Raw genomic sequence first — 20,238 nt, 5'->3', positions numbered from 1 at the left:
CTCCTCTCTGCAGATGGCTTCACACCTCTCATGATCGCCTCCTGCAGTGGAGGGGGCCTCGAGACAGGCAATAGTGAAGAAGAGGAAGATGCACCTGCTGTCATCTCCGACTTCATCTACCAGGGTGCCAGCTTGCACAACCAGACGGACCGCACAGGGGAGACCGCCCTGCACCTGGCTGCCAGATACTCTCGTTCAGATGCTGCCAAGCGCTTGCTGGAGGCCAGCGCAGATGCCAACATCCAGGACAACATGGGGCGCACCCCACTGCATGCAGCTGTTTCTGCAGATGCTCAGGGTGTCTTCCAGGTAGGCAGCACTGCATCCTTGGGGACAGTGGACCTGATCTGGGGAGGTGGTCTGGCTGGCATAGGCCCTACAAACCCTAATTCCAAGTGTGACTGGGCAAAAACAGCTGGCATTCCAACACTGAAACTGCACATTGAAGAAAGTCCAGGTTACAAAGGGCATCAAGCCCTACCTGCGTTCTCTGGGCGAGCTGGCTGAAGGTGGTTCTGAGAAACCTACAGAGTGCAGCAGGGCCTCCCTACCCTCAGTAAGACCCTTCTGTCTACAGGTTATGGCCTGACTTGAGGTCCCTGGACCAGTGCTATAGCCTTGCAGCCTAGTCCCACCCCGTTTATCTGTGGCTGCAGGCATAGCCCATGGCAGCAGGAAGAGGGTTTTAGAGGCTGCTGGTTCTGGCCTTTGCCTGGAAGCCTGAAGCCAGCCAGGGTAGATTTAGAGATTTAGTTGCCTGGGTCTCCAGGGACCATCCCTAGTAAATACTCCTGCATGTAGCCAGCCATTGACCCCAGCTACCAGGTCCCATCCTCTAGGCTGCACTGGAGCAGGCTCCAATGGGGCATAGACCTGACGTCGAAAAGCTTGCCATTTCATCATGCCTTAACTCGAGCTACATACTGTCAGTCTGCAGAGGAGATTAAACCAGACAGGGCAGTGCACACCTGTTATCCCAGCACTCTAGAACCTGAGAGGATTGTGAGGACAAGGCTAGCCTGATCCTTGCAGAAAGACCCTGTTTCAAAATAGCAAAGAGAGGCTGAGATCAGCCACAGGGTAAGATGAGCCCAGGGCAGGCCCACATGGCCTGCTTTGCCTGCATAGATCTGTGTATGACCTGCAGGAATCTAGGCAGTGCTGAGAGTCCTTACTCAGGTCACTATCCCACTCCTCCCACTTGTGACTCAAGCGGGGCAGCTTAGCAGTTCCAAGTATGGCTGTGGGCCGTGAGCGGGATTTGCACCCTGGTTCCCCTCCCTTCTGTCCCCCATGCCAGACAGAGGCTTGACTCCTTTAACCTGGAGATGTTTCTGGTAGCCATGACTATAAGATGAGGCTACTTGTGGTCACAGTGGGTCATCTCTGTCACCAGGGGTTGGGATAGGAACCCTAGCCCCTCCTGCACATTGAATGTAGCTCCATTACATCCCATCTTCCTCGGGGGTTCGTCTGAGTCATGGAAACAGCTGGGCATTGGTTCCTGGAGATACCAGCTTGTGTTTGGATCACTCTGCCTGAATCCATCCCTACCTTCCAGATCCTGCTCCGGAACCGAGCCACAGACCTGGATGCCCGCATGCATGATGGCACAACCCCGCTGATCCTGGCTGCACGCCTGGCCGTGGAGGGCATGCTGGAGGACCTCATTAACTCACATGCAGATGTCAATGCTGTGGACGACCTAGGTAGGCCCAAGCTACAGCTACGGAGGACATCGACCACTCCACCGTCTGGTCAGCCCTAACCCAATCTCCACTCTCCTTGTTTTCTTTCCAGGCAAGTCAGCCCTGCACTGGGCAGCAGCAGTGAACAACGTGGATGCTGCAGTTGTCCTCCTGAAGAATGGAGCCAACAAAGACATGCAAAACAACAAGGTGAGGAAAGGGGCTGCTTTACTGCAGGGGCATAATAGGGACTCCAGTGCACCCATATGGGGACCAGTTAGGGTGTTAGAGTGTATGGGACACAGCTAATTCTTCTAGCACCTCCCAAGTGTGGGGGCTGGGGATTGGGACAACAGCAGATAAAGTAACCCACCCTTGCCGAGGAGATGGGGTGAGGCAGCAGCCAATGTCCCATGTCACTGTTACTTGAACCTTGCCTTCTGTTCCCCTCTGTTCTGGGGGAGTATGGTGACCCTAGGGGTTCAGGATTGGCCAAAAGGCTTGGGTGGGGTGGCTCTGTATGGCCCACCACTACCATCCTCCCTCCGTTGGGATTAAGGAAATCCTAGGCTGCATCTCCCCACCTTGCCTTCCTGATGTCTCTCTTTGTTGAGGGCTAGTTAACTGCTTCAGGACTGTTTAGTTGCTCAGAAGTGCCGAGTCCATGCCTCCCTCACCAGCTCCACTGCAGGGCAGGAAATGCAGCAGGCAGCAGGCACCAGGGGCTCTCCCCGGTGTGGAGTGGGCCAGTGGTTATCACGAGAATCAGAGCCTGGTAGACGGCTCTCTAGGTTCCTAGGCCTTTCACACCCCTCGCAGAAGTATGGTTATATCTGCTGGGCAGAGCAGACCTGGAAGGAGCTGAGATGCCACGGCCACTGGCAGCCCTTTGGACAGGTGTCCATTGATTTTCCTTAAACGTTCCTGAGTCCCAAAATTGCAGTATTTTGCACCTGCATTTTGAGGAGGGTAAGGGGCATGAGGTTTAGTAGGCTTTTGGCAGTCTGATCCCACACAGAGGAAGCCCTATGGATCTAGCATAGAGGGTCCCACAGACCTTCTCTGGTATGAGGTGATATATCTAGGTTCTCTAAAAAAGGGGCTCAGGTCCAGCCAGATGTGGTGGCACACACCTGTAATCCTAGCACTAGGAAGTTGAGGCAAGATGACTTTGAGTTGCAGGCCGTCTTGGGTAACATAGGGAGACCCCACTATTACCCTCCTCTCCCCAAGCCTGGTAGTCTAGGCCCACTGTGAAAAGAGGAAGAGGAACCCCTGCTTCCCTAGCTCCTCCTCCCAGGCCATCCATCATGAATGACTCAGCAGGTCCTATCCCAGGCCCAGCTCCCTCATAGGCCTCCTGTCCATGTCCTGCAGGAGGAGACTCCCCTGTTCCTGGCTGCCCGTGAGGGCAGCTACGAGACTGCCAAAGTGCTGCTGGACCACTTCGCCAACCGGGACATCACGGATCACATGGACCGACTGCCCCGGGACATCGCTCAGGAGCGCATGCACCATGACATCGTGAGGCTGCTGGATGAGTACAACCTGGTGCGCAGTCCGCAGCTGCACGGCACGGCCCTGGGTGGCACGCCCACACTGTCTCCCACACTCTGCTCACCCAATGGCTACCTGGGCAACCTCAAGTCCGCCACCCAAGGCAAAAAGGCCCGCAAGCCCAGCACCAAAGGGTTGGCCTGTGGCAGCAAGGAAGCCAAGGACCTCAAAGCACGGAGGAAGAAGTCCCAGGATGGCAAGGGCTGCCTGTTGGACAGCTCAAGCATGCTGTCGCCTGTGGACTCCCTCGAGTCGCCTCACGGCTACTTGTCAGACGTGGCTTCTCCGCCTCTCCTCCCCTCCCCATTCCAGCAGTCTCCATCCATGCCTCTCAGCCACCTGCCTGGTATGCCTGACACCCACCTGGGCATCAGCCACTTGAATGTGGCAGCCAAACCTGAGATGGCAGCACTGGCAGGAAGCAGCCGGCTGACCTTTGAGCCGCCGCCCCCACGCCTCTCCCACCTGCCTGTAGCCTCCAGTGCCAGCACAGTGCTGAGTACCAATGGCACAGGGGCTATGAATTTCACCGTGGGTACACCTGCAAGCTTGAATAGCCAGTGCGAGTGGCTGCCCCGGCTGCAGAACGGCATGGTGCCCAGCCAGTACAACCCACTGCGATCAGGTGTGGCGTCGGGCACGCTGAGCACACAGGCAGCTGGCCTCCAGCATGGCATGATGGCCCCACTACACAGCAGCCTTTCCACCAATACTTTGTCCCCGATGATCTACCAGGGCTTGCCCAACACAAGGCTGGCTACTCAGCCCCATCTGGTGCAGACCCAGCAGGTGCAGCCGCAGAACTTACAAATCCAGCCTCAGAACCTGCAGCCGCCATCACAGCCACACCTCAGTGTGAGCTCAGCAGCCAATGGGCACCTGGGCCGGAGCTTCCTGGGTGGGGAGCACAGCCAGGCGGATGTACAGCCCCTGGGCCCCAGCAGTCTGCCTGTGCACACCATCCTGCCCCAGGAGAGCCAGGCCCTGCCCACATCACTGCCATCCTCGATGGTCCCGCCCATAACCACCACCCAGTTCCTGACCCCTCCTTCCCAGCACAGCTACTCATCCTCCCCTGTGGACAACACCCCCAGCCACCAGCTGCAGGTGCCAGAGCACCCCTTCCTCACCCCATCCCCTGAGTCCCCTGACCAGTGGTCCAGCTCCTCCCCACATTCCAACATCTCTGATTGGTCCGAGGGCATCTCCAGCCCGCCCACCAGCATGCCGTCCCAGATCACCCACATTCCGGAGGCTTTTAAGTAAATAGTGACTCGGGATGCAGGACCCAGCTTCCGTTCCCAAGCCCTGTTGGGAGTCGTTTCCAGTGCTCCAGGATGCAGGGGCGACCAAAGGAGCTTTTTTTTTAAAAAAAAAAAAAAATGTTTTTATACAAAACAAGAGGACAAGAATTTCCATTTTTTTTTAGTATTTATTTATGTACTTTTATTTTCCACAGAAACACTGCCTTTTTATTTATATGTATTGTTTTCTATGGCACTAGGGAAAGACCTATCTGTTCCAAGAAAATAAACTAGTTGTCAGAGCCTTGATTTTCCTGGTCAGGGTGAAGTTCCCTGTGTGTTTGTAAAATATGAACAAGGACTCATGATTTGTAAATGCTGTTTATTTATTGATTGCTTCTTTCCAAAATCAAAAAAGAAACCATGACAGAAGGGAAGCTGGAACCTGCCATGGTCAGAAATCCCGGTCTACCCAAGATGCCTGCCACCCTCCAACCACTGCCCCCTCCTCCCTGTCTGACCTGGGATTTGTAGATGTGTTTAGAGACAGGCCAAGACCTTCACACCTTGGGCTCAGAGATTAGTTTTTGTACCTAAAACAGGAAACAAGTAAAATCATGTGGTTTATACATTTTTCTAAAACCTCCAGTGTGGGTTTAAAGAGATGTCTTAGCACGTGCAGAGAGTGTGCTACCCAGTACCAGTCATGAGTCTTCAGGCTTCCGTGTTCCACAGTAGTGTTTATGGGCCTTGGGAGTACTTCCCTCCCCCCTTGCCCTGCCCCACTGTCCCCTTCCTGACATCTTGAGCCAGTGAGCCATGCAGGATGTGGTGCCTCCTGGGGCCATGTGGAGTAACCCCACCCTCTGGAGAAAGATACTGCCTGGACATTTTCCTGTGGGGCCCCAACATCATCCAAATTCAAATGAAGATTCCTGTGAGGCCCCAGCATCATCCAAACTCAACTGAGGATGGACTGTCCCTGCCTAGGCCTGGGCTCCCGAGACCTGACTGCTGAAGGGCTCCAATGTGCATTGTGGATTCGCCAGAGTGGCCTGCATTGAGGAGGCCTCAAGGAAATCTGGGCTTTGATCCCCTAACTGCCCTGGGTGGGGACTCTTGCCTTGAGTGTGCTGGAATGTAGGTGGTGCTTGCTTCTGGGATGTCCCTCCTGGTTCAGGGCGGTGCTCACAACAGATTCTTGCAGTATCAAGTATAAGCCTGTGGCAGAATAAGTACCTGTAAATACATGTTTAAAGGTGGATTTTGTTTAAAAAATCTAAAGGAACAAGTCTGTCCTGTGTCAAGCTGATGAGGAATGTCAGAACGTGGCTCACTGTGACCCAGGCCTCGTGACCTGCAGCTGCCGAACCAGTAGCTCCTAAGAGCACAACTCAGGACGGCCCATCTGCCGTCCACCATGCCCTCTCCCAGCCACTGTGTGCTGGAGGCTGGCTCAGGGGCAGGTGCCCACCTCCTCAGGGCAGCTCCTCCTGGCTTTTGTGGGGGCAGTGTCTGTGCCATTCCTAGTAGGTATGACCAGACACATCCTAAGATGTTGATTCTTACCATGTTTTATAAAATAAAGTGTAGTTTACAGAAAAAGGAAACTTAAAAAAAAAGTTATCTACATGTAAAACTGTAGGTAATGAAAATGATGTATTTTTTCATCTTTTTTGTTAACTAATTTGCAATAAAAAATGTTGATGGTTGTCCAGATTTTGCTAAACTTCCAGGGTTTGTTTTGCTCACTCTGTGGGGTGGGTGGCAGAGCAAGGGCCACTTGACACTGAGATAACCGAAATCCGAACCCTCTCATACACAGTAATAGCAGCAAGGTTGCTCATAGGCACATACCATTCCTAGAAGCTTGACAGCACAGGACAGCAAGCTGGGAAGACAGCTGCCAAAGGAGTTGATGCAGTCCTCTTAGGGGGACATGGATTTGATGTCAGCTCCATCCCCATCAGAGGAGGTAACCTTGTATAATGACTATCCTCTGAGCCCAATAACCACTAGCTTCTTCAAGTTCAGCTGTGCCCTCTTGCAAACGGTCATCCCTGCTGAACCTGTTGACTGTTTGTATCCCCCTGAAAGGGTTGGGAGGGTAATGGGACCCACAGAACCTTCTCCTGGTGATCCAGCCACTCTATACTGCCTGTTGTATGCAATCCTGCCCTAATTGTGCATGACCTCAAGAAGGGACTAGAGTGTATAGTCTAGGAAGACAATGGGAGGAGTCTCCATCTATGCAGCTGTGGGAAAGCCTTAGCCCTGCTGGATAATTTCCAATGTGGATTTTCTTTTTTAATCAGGGAGACGCAGCCACACTCAGAAAGTAACCCATCACCTATGTTCTTTACGTCAGCCCAGTAAATCCACTGGTGTCCTAGAGTCAACTTTAATGGAATTGTTCCGGGCGGTGGTGGCGCACGCCTTTAATCCCAGCACTCGGGAGGCAGAGGCAGGCGGATCTCTGAGTTCGAGGCCAGCCTGGTCTACAGAGCTAGTTTCAGGACAGGCTCTAGAAACTACAGGGAAACCCTGTCTCGAAAAAACCAAAAAAAAAAAAAAAAAAAAAAAAAAAAAAAAAAAAAAAGAAAGAAAGAAAAGGAATTGTGCGTAGGACTGTCATTAGGACCTTAGGAGGAGGGGTAGGTGTTGTCTCCCCCTGGGAAGGAATTTTAGCAACACTCATCTAGCCAGAGAACCCCTGCAGCAGGCGGAAGGGGACATGGGGAGGAGCCTTGGGACATGCACCAGACCTAAGAGAGAGGACGGAGAACTGCAGAAACCACAGAGTAGGGTAGCAGGTGACAGGGCAAGGTGGGTCTGGAAAGTTCATGATTCTAAGACATTGAGTGCTAGCCACAAAGGCATCCTAGTCCTGAGAAGTCAGCACAGTACAGGTGTGGATCATCTCTCTTCCTGCCAGGTCCTCTCCACCCCACCCACACCTCAGAGCACAACAGGAGTCTCTAACCAAAGTGACAAGGGGCAGTGTGGCTCCCTCTCAGAGTCTGGCCATCTGAGGACAAGTGTGACTCCATCAAGTTCAGATGTCCTGTCCTGGGCCCCGGGTTGTACATTGTGATAGCAGAGGTTCCAGAAAGTGTGCTCACACCCAGAATTATGATAAGTTGTCTGATTCTTGCCCTCAAGGGAATGTCTGAGCCTGAATTCTGCCCAAAGAACTACTAGCACTGCTAAACCTCCACCCTGAAACGGAAATGACGATGAAAAGGGCCTAGCAAGGGGGCTGGAGAGATGGCTCAGAGGTTAAGAGCATTGGCTGCTCTTCCAGAGGTCCTGAGTTTAATTCCCAGCAACTACGTGGTGGTTCACAACCATCTGTAAAGAGATCTAGTGCCCTCTTCTGGCCTGCAAACATATGTGCAGACAGAACATTGTATACATATGCCTGTGTTCTCTGTAGCACCACCCACAGTGGCATCAGATGATGGACATGGCCTGCTCACACTGAGAAGGCTGACCTCTGGGCACACATTTGGGCTGGGTTTGGAGTGATAGCATTTGCATTCACAGGAGCCTTACCTGTGTGAACAAATCTCTAGCCAGTGAGAAGAAACCAGACTACTAAAGAGCAAGGGAGTGGGGACGCTCTGCCTGTTGTGGCAGAGCTTGAGTCCTCTCCTGTCTTCAGGTTCCCTCTGAAAGATTGCCTTTCCTTCCTGATCTCTGTAATTTGGGCCATTAATATCCTGGGTCTCCAGCAATCCAGGTGCAGCTCTGGGGACTTGTCAACCCCACAACTGTGTGCACCCTATGGCCCATTTTTCTTTGTACACACCCTAATAAACATTCAGAGGAATAATTTTTAGCTGTCGAAAGGAACAAAGCCCTAAGACCCTACTAAAATGTGGGTGAGTTGTGGGAGGACATCGGGCTCAGTGAAAGAAGCCTCGCAAGTGACCATTTTTATGAAATGTCCCCAGTAATTAAAGCCACAGAGGCAGAAAACAGAGTGGCCATCCCTGGGGTTGGGGAAATGGGTATGATTGTCTGGTGGCTACAAGTCTGACTTGGCATGATGGATACCCGCACTGTCTAAGAGGCGGGAGGCTGCGTGGGACCGCGACGGTCCCAGACCCGTCAATGCTAGAATTCCACAATCTGTGAAAAGAAACACAGCACCATGTGAACTTTTAGTTTGTCCCTGTGGATACAATGACAAGTTCTCTTTTATTGTGTGACAGGATCTTGCTGGGTATCCCAGATTAGCCTCCTGCCTCAGTCTCCCAAGTGTCGGGATTCCAGGTGTGCACCACCACACTCCACTCAGCCTAGTACTTTTAAGGAGCATCTATCTGTCTCTGATGTCATTGGAAGCAAACAAGAAATGTAAAACAATACTTTTTAAGAGCTAGGGATGTAGTCCACTACTAGAAAATTTGTTTACTATGCACAGATTCCATCTCCGGGACCAAAGAAAGTAATCAATAAATTGACCTGGGAGATAACCGTCAATAAAGTGCTTGTCGTGTAAACCTGAGTTTGAGCCTCTATAAAAAAAAAAAAAAAAGCTGGGTGTGGTAAAGGGCTGTAATCTTAGCAGCACCAGCGAGGTGGGAAGGTGGAGAGAGGTGGATTCTTGGGGCTCACTAGATAGCCAGCCTTGCCTAGTCAGTGAGCCCCAGGTCCCAGTGAGGACTGGGGAGATGGCTCAGATGGTAAAAATCCCTGCTGCACTAGCATAAAGAACTGAGTTTGGATCCCGAGCTACCACATAAAAGCTTGGCATGACCACACATCTGTGACCCCATGTTGGGGTGGAGAGGAAGACAGGATCCTGGAGCTGCATTGGCCTAGCCAGTCAGTGGAGCACCAGGTCCTGTGAAAGACCGTGCCTCAAAATAGGGTGGGTCAGGCATTGGTGGAGCACGCCTTTAATCCCCAGCACTCAGGAGGCAGAGGCAGATGGATAACTGTGGCTTTGAGGCAAGCCTGGTGTACAAAGTGAGTTCCAGGACAGCCAGAGCTACACAGTGAAATCCTGTCTCGAAAAACCAAGTGTGTGTGTGTGTGTGGGGGGGGGGTGACGACGAGGTGAAGTTGTGCATGGTGGCATACACTTTTAATCCCAGCATTGGGAGGCAGAAGTTGAATGTGTGAGCTCCAGGCCATAGTGAAGTCCAGGACATCCTAGAGCTAATAGTCTCTCTCTCAAAAAACAAACTAAAAACTCAAATGGAGAATGAGAAAGACACCCTCTGGCCTCCACATGGACATGTATACACGCACACACACACACACACACAAATTTAAGGACTAATTGGGGCACTCAGAAACTATATCGCTCAGAGAGGAAAAGGAGTCTTCCAGTCTTGGTCTCCCCTTGTTTAGGAGGAATACAGGACAGTGTCTTACCATCTCCCAGCAGAAATATCCCAGGACCAAAAGCCAAGCAGACAGAAGTGTGGGAATGAGCTTTGTGACACAGACACACAGAGGGGTGGTCATATACATGGGAGCAGAGGCAACTGCAGGCTGAGAGTGGGCTTGAAGCAACCTGCCCTGTGGCACCTCGTCTAAGACATCAGCCTCCGGGATAAAGTGAATTCCTCTGAGAGCCAACCAGTGTGTGGGGTTGTTACACAGCAACCCAGGTAGATGATCCAAGAGTCCAAGGCCCAGGTCTGCTCTTGGAAGCCAAAATCTTCCAGGGACATAGGCTAGTGGGTCCCCTAAGAACTATCCTTTTCCCAGTATGAAATGCCGCCCCTCCCCAGGGATCTGTCATCTTACACCATTCTTGTTTGCTTTTACTTTAGAAGAATAGTTATTACACATAGACTACAAGAGGGTAGTGGGTGGTCAGTAAGTAGAGTAGCCTAAGACGGGGCTCACTATGTCACTCTGGCAGGCCTGGAACTTGTGATCCTCCTGCCTCGGCCTCCCGACTGTAGGTATGCTCCACCAGGCTTCACTCTGTAAGGCCCACTTTTCAACATTCAAAGTATGTAAGTAGAGCCATACAAGCATAGTAAACCCAGTGCTCAAGGGGCTGAGACAGTAGGATTGACACAAGTTCAAGGCTAGTCTGAGTCATATAAACAGCTAGACCCTGTTTCAAAACTAATGAACAATTAGTTATAAATAATCCAGAACATCCGGGTGCATGCCTTTAATTCTAGCTCTCAGGAAGCAAAGGAGCTCTGTGAGTCTGAGGCCAGCCTGGTCTATAGAGCACGTTCCAGAACAGCCAGGGGTTACACTGAGAAATCTTGTCTAAAAAAAAAACAAACACACACACACATACACACACACACACACACACACTTGCAAGAACTAACCCCTTCTTCCTCCCCTCCCCCAAATGTCCTTCCTTTTCCTGTGTAGTGCTGGGGTATGTGAGGTTCCATCCTTTTGAAGAAAAAGGGCTTCCTTGTCCTCTCAGGGTGATTCAGAGAAGCCCATGCCAACAGAAATGTTACTGAAACTACATAGGTCATTTAAAATCCTTCACAGCTCTTCAAAAAAAAGTACAAAGGAGCAGGTGAACTTACTTTGATAATAAATCTTGGCTGGGCAGTGGTGGCGAATGTCTTTAATCCCAGCAATCAGGAGGAAAGGACAGGCAGATCTCTGTGAGTTCGAAGCCAGCCTGGTCTACAGAGTGAGTTCCAGGACAGCCAGGGCTACTAAGAGAAACCCTGTCTCGAAAGACCAGTACATACATATATACATTTTGGTTTAACCAATAAAACCACAGTTACCATTTAACCAACAGTTCACATAAGCAAAGTACTAAAAAGACTGAATTCACATTCTTTTTATTATTATTTATAGTTATTTATTTGTATGTGTATGTGTGTATGTGTGTATACTCACACATGGCATACATGTAGAGGTCGGAGGACAGCTAGTGTGAGCCAGTTCTCTCCCCCTACCAGTTGAACTTAGACCAGCTTGGGAACAGGCACCCCACTGAACCATCTCACCGGTATTATGATTATTTGCACTGTGTCTGAACCCAGGGTTGGTTGGCCACACTGAAGGTGCTCAGAGGCCACATGTGGCTCAAACTGTCATCCTAGACAGGAAGATTTAGACTTCAAAACCTCTGCCTCCAACAGCAATAAACAATCCATGGAGCCAGATGTGGTATTGGGAGCACTTGGGAGACGAAGATAGGATCGGGAATTCAAGGCCAGACCCTGTCGATAAACAAAAAAGGAAGTAAGTAAGAGAGGTGAGGAGGAGAGACTGCCACACTGGTGTTCTGTCCCTTGTTGTCAGAGGGGCACCAACTGCAGCTCTGCATTGCTCTGTCCAATACAAAGAGGGATCCAAGGGTATCAGTGCACAGACCCAGCCAAGGCAGCAGGGCTCCGCCTGCAGCCAAAATCAATGGAGTGCTGGCATCCTCTTGCAGCTCCAGGAACCAACCAGCCACGAGTCTTGCCTTGTCCTGAGCCTTACCATCAGGGAAGCTCCATGGGGAGATGATTTTTACCATGTGACTCCAGACCAATCCTCAGCTGCACACAAGGGCCTCTGGTAAAGGTCCCAGCAGAAGTTCTTGGCATAGCATAAGGTACATTTTTCTGCAAAGCCATTTTGATACAATACTTGAACAGTACTAGTTAGTATGGTACCAAAAAATGTCATCTTGAGAAACTCAGAGTGAGGAGTTAGAAGAAATGGGGCTCTACTACAGGATCCCCAAGGCTGAATGGGCTGTGGGTACAGTGGATCTCTAAAGAGGGGTGTGAGGGAGCTGGAGAGATGGCTCATCAGTTAAAAGCGATGGTTACTCTTTCAGAGGAACCAGGTTCAATTTCCAGTACCACAAGGAAGCTCACAACTGTCTGTAACTTTGTTTCCAGGGGATCCAAGACCTTTATGAAAACAAAACACCAATGCACATAAAAATAAAAAATAATAATAACAAAAAGAGAAGTTGTGGAACCTTCCCAAAGAACCTCTTTATCTTGTAGATCAATGACAGGGTTGTTATCCTCTACACATGTACCTTAAAGACAGGGTGGCTCTATGCTCTGCATATGCACCTTAAAGATGCTGTGGCTCTACCCTCCACACCTGAACTTTAAGACGGTGTGGCTCTACCCTGGTTCCCGACCACTCTCATGGTTGGTGTTTTCATGTTCTACCTGGCAGCTCTGGGATAAAAGATCCCTAGAGTGTGCTCCTATGTAAGGTGCTGGCCTCTGAGGCCTGTGTGTGGATGGTTTGGCCACAAACATAGAACTGGCGCTCTGTCTGAAGCATGGTAAGTACCCAGAAACAGCATGGCCATTTTGCTCTCACCGTGGATTTTAGAGCATCCCTGAGCAGTCAAGCCCAGCATATATAGTCACTGGTCATCATCCTCATGGTGAGATGGTGACACCGGGCTTCCAGCGGCCAAGCGTGTGTGCTGCTGGGCTTTTATGTGCACATGCCACCCGGGGTGTAGCACAAAGTACATGATTTGATGCCTTCACACAATTTTGACCTCATGGTTGTTTTTGGATCCCACTGCTTGTGAAGTTCAATCTCTACAGCACCATGTAATTTGCATGACTCTATATTTAACACTGTATTGTGTTTCTTATGAGCGTCCTCTGCAGGGGAGATGGGCAGTAAACATGACTTCTGCTGGAGCTGGCATTAAGAAACAAGCCTGACCTAAGCTACTTCTTTACTCCCACCAACTCAATCTTCTTCATCTGGGAAAGGGAAGGGGAGAAAAAGTCACCGACCTTAGCTACAGCAGACTAGATAAAAGGGATGATACAGAACAAGGTCCTTTCCCTTATCTTAACAGCACTGCTACTGGCTCCCATAGGTTGAGGGTTGAGTCTCTGGCCTCAGCGCTTAGGGATCCATCATCTTCCCTGACGCCACTGTGCTCAACTCAGGGAGCATTTATGCAGCACCTGCTGTCTTCAGCAAGCCCACAACCCTTAGGGGATCCAGAAATAGAGACTTCCCTCAGAGAGGGCTGCTGTGTGTGTGTGGTGGTGGTGGTGGGGGGTGTTTGCAGGGTGTGCAACACCTGCACCTAACTAAAGTGAGGAAGGCTAGAAGGAGCCCTCAATAGCTGGTCAGATTTGTATGTGGCTCTCTGCCGCCCTCTGCTGGCAGTGTTCCACTACTGCTCCTCTGGCCAGCAGGATGTCCTCCAGATGGCATCTGTGCCCATCCCAAGATACTATCATTCATGCTGCAAACAAGGGAACTGAAGCTCAAAGAGGCGTGCAGTTCATTCGAGTTCATTCATTAGAGCCAGGGCCAAGCGACTTCCAGATCCACGAGAGAGGTCACCTTCCGTAGAAAGAATGTAAGGAATCCATCTAGCCATGTTGCCCATCACAATCACTCCAAAAGCAGAAATGGATGCTCAGAGAGAAAGAGGGGTTTGGCAGGCCACTTTTCCAGGATCCCTGGCCATAGTCAGTTTGGCACCTGGCACCCTTTGTACACTGGAGTTCCTCCAGGCCCTTGTCCCTTCCCTGCCCAGACTCCCGGGGAGTTCACCCATGCAATGCAAATCACCACCCATGTTTCAGATTCACGCGCTATGTTATGTCATGTTGCTGTGGGGACTACAGAAGAAGTTGCAGCTCAATCTCTGTACAAAGGCCTCATCTAAGGTGGTTCTACATTTGATCCAGAAAGCACACCATTTGCCTGAGATGCCCAAGCTGCCTCTGGGGCAGGCCAAACTGAGCTGAAAAGCCCCCAGGACCTGCCTTGCTTCATAATATCCCATGGCAAATAGCCCTTGATGAGCCTACAGAGCCACATCCCAGGATCCCTTTCCGTGCCATACAGAAGCGCTACCCAGACTGTCCCTTCAACCCTAAGAGCTCCTGCCCCTGCTTTGATGAGTGACTCACACAGCTCCATGTCTGCAGCTTTCTAGTGTCCACACCCCCTCCAGGACAGAGGGCTGGCTATCTGTCCAATCCCAGTCTGCCGTGCCTGGGGTACAGCAGGGGCCTGGCATTACCTTTGCGTGTGTGCTGGAAAGAGATCCCCTACTCTTCTCAGGGACCCCACACAGCTGAGAGATCTTCCTGCTAAATTGTGGTCCTGGGTTAGTGTGATGTCAACATCTGTCTCATGCTTTCTACTTCATCCCTGTTACTGGCTCTGTAATCTAAGGCTGCCCGAGACATAGCACAGGCCAAGCCTATCGTGAGACTCTGGAGACATGAACGTGCACCCATAAGCCCAACCAGAAGGCTACCAGCAGTGCAGTTAACATGAACCATACCTGGAAGGAACCAGGGAGTGGCCTACTGTGGATTCTGAGTCCTTGTTACCTATGGAGATGGTTCCAGAAGCCTTCAAGGAAGGAAGTTCAGGACAAGTTGTGATAACCAGCTGTTTTCACAGGTGAGGAAATGCAATTGTCTAATACCCTTGACTCTCTGGCTTCTAGAATCTTTTTTTAAAAACTATTCTTTTAATATTTTTCTTAAATTTATTTATTTATGTATGAGTACTGTGTCTGCATGTACACCTGCATGCCAGAAGAGGGCATCAGATCTCATTATAGATGCTTGTGATCCACCATGTGATTGCGGGGTGAGGGGGAGAGAGATAGGATGAACTCAAGACCTCTGGAAGAGCAGCCAGTTCTCTTAACTGCTAAGCCATCTCTCCAGCCCCCATGGCTTCTAGAATCTTGTGGTACAGTTAGACATAACAACTACCCAACAATTGCTCAAGCCATTTTATCTATGTTCTACCAGACAGGTGGGCACCCAAAGTGTATCCGTTCCTACAGCAAAGATAGACTGCAGGCCCCATTCTCAGCAACCCAGAATAGGAATACAGTGGCTAGGGTTTCTTTGGTTGGCACCTTCTGTCCACAGGTCCACCCTCATTCATGTGCAGTGAGTACCCAGAGTGCCTAAGACACTATGGATGGAAAGCAGGGCTGCCGAGGCACAACTGTCTGGGTATGGAGCCTCATTTACAAGCTGGCCCTGTACTATGGGCACGTGAAAAAGCGAAGCTGGCCTGAAGCTCCTTTCATGCTGCCCCCCACTGCCCACAGGGGCCGGGCCTTAACCTTCAAGAAAGGATCTCTCCTCACATTGGGTACATGGTAGCCATGGTAGCCTGGGTGGCACAATGGTAGCAGCCTGTACATTATAGGGCCTGGGAGCAAATGGTATACAGCTCTAAATCACAACTGTCTCTGCTTCCCCATCACCCTCAGCCATATTTCCTTTTCCTCCAAGAAGCCCTCCCGGTCAGCTCTTTCTATCCATGGCCCTCGCATGCTTTTGGCTGGGACTTTTCAGGGAGCCCTGGATCCTTTTCTCCTTTCCAGGTTCTGTGTCCATGCTAAGGGTCGGTCAGGGGCTGAGCACAGTGCCACATGAAGCAGGCACAGACCACCAAGCACATCTGATGCTGGAGCTACATCCAGCAGGTGCGCAGGACAGAGGCTGGAGGACAGGAGCTACCCTCTCTTCACCTCTTCCTCTAGCAAGCCTCAGAGGCTTGCCCCGGCTCCTCACTGTCAGATAGGAGCCGGCAATGCATGGCCTTCTCAAGGAGTCTAAAAGCTCTAGACTAGGGATGCCAAGTACACACCATTTAGGCCAGCACTGTCCAGGGAGAACGTGTTCCCAACCACAAGTGGAATTTTATATTTCCTAGTTACATGAAAGGAAAAAAACATAATTTTTAATAAGGGGTTTATTCAATTCAACATATTCAGAACACTGCTGTTTCAACATGCAATAAACACTCAGCAATGAATCACTGTCAATTCTTACTTATCTATCTAGCGTCTCTTATGTTTAGAGCCCAGCCCAGAGTGAACCAGCTACATGTAATCACCCAGAGGCCACCACACCAGACAGTACAGCTACTGGGAGAGGCTGACTGGGTGGAGATACAGAGACTACAACATCACCAACTGTTGGTCATAGGGACAGAAGGGCAGGGAAATTCTGACATGGCCTCCATGCATAAAAGTCCTGTGTGCTCTGCGGTGCAACACAGGCTATAACAATTCATATCTGATGCTGGCTCCATGGGACTGCAGGGAGCTGGAGACACTGGGCCAAACTTCTAACTAGATGAAGAGTCCCCAGGCAAAGGTATCCATGGTGACAGTGGGAGCACCCCTAGGCATAGGAGTCACCAAGTGCCCCGCCTGCCCCAGGCAGTCCCAGTTTGGGCCTGTTGCATCAGCATATACATTAGAAGTATATGTTCCGCTCCTCAGCCTGCCAACTGGCTCTCCCATCCATGCCCAGAGAGGTGACAGTCACCAAAGCAGGACATGTGGGTACAGACTGGGCCTTAAACTGTGTCACTAAGTCTGTGTCACTCAGAGGCCAGATTCACTTGGGCTGGAGGACACCAGCCTAACTACAGACAAGTGAATCCTGTCTTTACCTTAGGACAGGAAGAAATTAGAACCCAGCTGCCTCTCTAACATCCTTACTCTTGGGAAACTGGGAGTGAACACCTTATGTTTTGTTATTTATTATTGGTTTTCTCGAGACAAGGCCTTTCTATTATGTAGTCCTAACCATCCTGGGGTTGGGGGTTGCTGCTTATCCCTAAGGGCCTAGAGCTAAGTTTACCACGTATTCTCCTGTGTTGAAAGAGGCTGGGAACCTGGCTCTCGAAAGACAAATGTTAGCTTTACAAAGTGACCCACAGTGCCACGTCAGACACTCTGCTTGCGTGGCTGAGTGCAGGCCAGCTGCACCACACTCCCTCCTCCTCCTGGGTCCGCCAAGACAAGGCGACCTAGCAGACGCGCCACCTTCGTGCCCTCTGGAATACAGGTGAGAAGGCCGGGCCTGGTCACTTCCCAGATGACATCACCCACCTTTTCCAGAGAGCCTCTGCATCGACAGACGCCAAACCTGACCTGCCGTTGTCCCTGGTCTAAGAGGTCCAGCGCTCCACCGGTGTGAGGGAGGTTAGAGGACCGTGGCGTGAGGCTCGGGCTCCTCTCCTCTGGTAGAAACCCGCGGGCGGCATGAGCGTTTCGGACAGCTCCTGGCAAAGACAGTAGCCGGGAGAACTGCACCCCGCAGGCTGCAGGTGAAAGATGTAACCAAGCAACGGATGCGGCCCCGCGCACGCGCTAGTACAACCCGTAGGAGACAGCCCAGCCAAGCGAACGAGCAGGGTGGCGCAGGCGCAGTCACCCCGCCGGCGTCTGGGTTGGGGGGGATCCAACGGAAAAGTGGGGAGGAAGAAGGGGAGGGTGGTAGGACCCACTGGGGCTTTGGACTCAGTGGAGTAGCTGGCTTCGGTCTTTCAAGACTGTTTCTCCCCGGGGGTCTCAATTGAAGAACCCTGTCTCGTCAAATCCAGAAACAGGAAGGCTGCAGGACAGAACCGGCGTAACCAGGGCGACGTCGGGAGGCGGGGCCCGCGCTCTGGACCCGGCAGGTGGGTGAGGGCGGGGCCACGGGGGTGGAGCTGTAAAGGACTGACGCGAGGGGGCGGGGCCTATGGGGTGGGACGAAGGGATGAGGCGGCGAAAGACTGGAGGAGAACAAGGGGCGGAGTCAAGACGGGCTCGACGAAAAGGGGGCGTTAGAGAGAAGGGGCGGGGGGCCATGGGGCGGGACAAAAGGATGAAGGGGCGAAAAACGGGACGAGAGAAGGTACGGAGCCAAAAAAAGGGGCGTGGCGAGATCGCGGCGCAGAAGGACCAGTTCGGAGCAAGGCCAAGGGGGCAGGACTGTGGGGGCGGGGCAAGGGGGTGAGGCAGCGAAAGACTGGATGAAGGCGAGAGGCGGGGCGATCCAGGGGCGTGGCGCGCGCTGACGTAGCCGTCGGACACGTCGGCGGCGGCGGCGGCGACCGGAGCCGGATGTGCCAAGATGGCTGCGGCTGCTGCTGGGTACGCGCTAGTTCCCACTACTGCCGCCGCTATCGCCGGGTGGGTTTCAGTCCGCAGTGCCTGAGAGGCTAGCCGCAGCTGCGCGGGTGAGGGCCGAGCGTGTGGATCACGGCGGAGGCCCGTGGGCGAGCGAGGCTGTGGAGGTCGGGTAGGCGCAGTGAGCACCGGGCCTAGCCCGGAGTGGCGAGCGCATCTCAAGAGACGCTGCCAGGTCTGGAGAGAACGGCAGTACCGGGTCGCCTGGTGCTGAGACACCGGGAAGGCCACGGGCCGTGTCGCTTTGGTGGGTTGTCCCGGGGGCCCGCGATTGCCGGGCCCGACGGGAGGCCGGTGCCGTGTCTAGGCTGCGGGAACTGGTTGGCCACTGGGGAAGGTGTTAGCCTGGCCAGACCGTGACGTCTCAGAAGAAACCTGCAACTTGTTTAAAACGAAGGAAGGTGCAGGAAATTGTCGAGCGTGACTTTTGCTGGTTTCTGAAGATTTTTGATTCTCGTTGGCTCGAAGGCTTCCTCCGCAGAGCTGGTGATGAGACACATTTTCATATGAACCAGAGAGTAAGAGCATTTATTTGTAATCCCTTGGCCGGCAGAGCAGGATGTCGCAAGGGAGGTCGTGGATTGTTTTCTATCAAGTGTACAAGAATGTCGGCATGACTGTGGAGCGTCCGGACACTAAGTCCTGCAGAATCAACTCTGGCTGCTTTGCTGATACACATTTTTAAGTGGCTTGTAGAGTGGTCGTGCACCGAGATTTCCTTTCTAATGTGTTAACTCTAGGCATCTTCCATCCTGACTATGGCAGTAAGAAACAGCAGACTCGCAGATTACTGTTCCTGCGGGTCCTTTTGCAAGTTGCAGCACAGTGCAGCCTCCTTGCACTTTTTCTCCACGTACCCTTTCTTAGGGTCTCATTGCTCGTGTCTTGGAGATAAGAAACAAAGTAGGGATTGGTTCTTCTTCTTGTGGTTACTCACGGTGGCATTTATCTGAGTGAATCTCCATATTGCCCTTGAAATTTTTTTGTGAGGTGCTGTGTAGAGTTTGATATTCCGTCCTAATTTAGTAACCGTTTGTGAATGTCACTGTGTCTTCCTGTGTCTTCCTCACTTAGTGTATAGCCCTTCCTCTTCTGTGGATGCCTCCTTCAACATTTAAAGGGTTCAGGTTCAGATTCTGAGTTAGAAGAGAAGCGTTTATCGTGTCTATCTGCTAAGTGTATCACTAGCAGCCACCACGGGAGGGGGGGGGGAGCTTGTTGACATAGTGCAACTCACTAATGTGGGTGCCTCTGGCTTACAGTTTAAGTCAGTGACAGTGAGAGAGAAGAGGGGAGGTGTTTTAAATACCTCAGTTACGCAGAGTCAGACTTCAAATGTCTTGTGTAAATATTATGTAGATAGGAAGCAGCTGAGCTGCAGAAGTAGGTTTATGAATAATGCATCTTTGAAATCAGTAGGTCTCTCTGAAGCAGGTGCTTTTTTGAAAAGTACATCACTGGCTGAACACAATAAAAGTGTCTATAATCCTGAGTTAAATAATAGGCAGTTCATCATCTTTCTGTTTGTAAGTAAACAAAAGTAAAAGAACAATGTTCCCGGTCTGTGGTAGCACATGCCTTTAATACCAGCTCTCAGGAGGCAGAGACAGACAAATCTCTGTGAATTCAAAGCCAGTCTGGTCTACAAAATGAGTTCCAGGATAGGCAGAGCTACAAAGAGAAACCCTGTCTTGACCCTCCCCCCCTTGACCCATTAATAATGTTCAAGTCACGAGATTGTTCTACCTGAAACAAGCATATTGTGAAAAGCTCTGGGCATGGGAGCTAGGGGTTTTCCTTGTAGATGATAGTGTTAGCTCATAAAACAGCTCTTGGTCTATTACTATTG

The 20,238-nt window shown here is 51.3% G+C and overlaps 2 protein-coding genes across 12 annotated transcripts in view; both read left to right on the top strand.

Annotated features, from left to right (window-relative positions):
• Notch1 (notch receptor 1) overlaps positions 1-6,218 on the top strand; it is a 46,346-nt gene extending 40,128 nt beyond the window's left edge. The window contains exons 31-34 of the mRNA XM_038337318.1: positions 14-309; positions 1,562-1,709; positions 1,801-1,898; positions 3,066-6,218. Of these exons, the coding sequence (XP_038193246.1) occupies positions 14-309; positions 1,562-1,709; positions 1,801-1,898; positions 3,066-4,511 (1,988 nt within the window). The 3' untranslated portion in view covers positions 4,512-6,218. The remainder of the gene's footprint in view (positions 1-13; positions 310-1,561; positions 1,710-1,800; positions 1,899-3,065) is intronic.
• An 11,047-nt stretch (positions 6,219-17,265) lies between these two features.
• Positions 17,266-20,238, top strand: part of Sec16a (SEC16 homolog A, endoplasmic reticulum export factor) — a 36,936-nt gene continuing 33,963 nt past the window's right edge. For 4 of the 11 annotated variants that reach the window (XM_038335701.1, XM_038335700.1, XM_038335699.1 and 1 more), the window contains exon 1: positions 18,299-18,353. The gene's annotated coding sequence lies outside the window, so the exon portion shown is untranslated. Of the gene's footprint in view, positions 17,281-17,818; positions 17,897-18,268; positions 18,440-18,466; positions 18,908-20,238 lie in introns of those variants that run through there. The other 7 variants (XM_038335697.1, XM_038335698.1, XM_038335690.1 and 4 more) reach the window with 7 other exon arrangements.

The sequence above is a fragment of the Arvicola amphibius genome, chromosome 7 (genome assembly GCF_903992535.2).
Source record: "Arvicola amphibius chromosome 7, mArvAmp1.2, whole genome shotgun sequence".
Taxonomy (NCBI): Eukaryota; Metazoa; Chordata; class Mammalia; order Rodentia; family Cricetidae; genus Arvicola; species Arvicola amphibius.
This window is presented reverse-complemented; position numbering and strand designations above follow the sequence as displayed.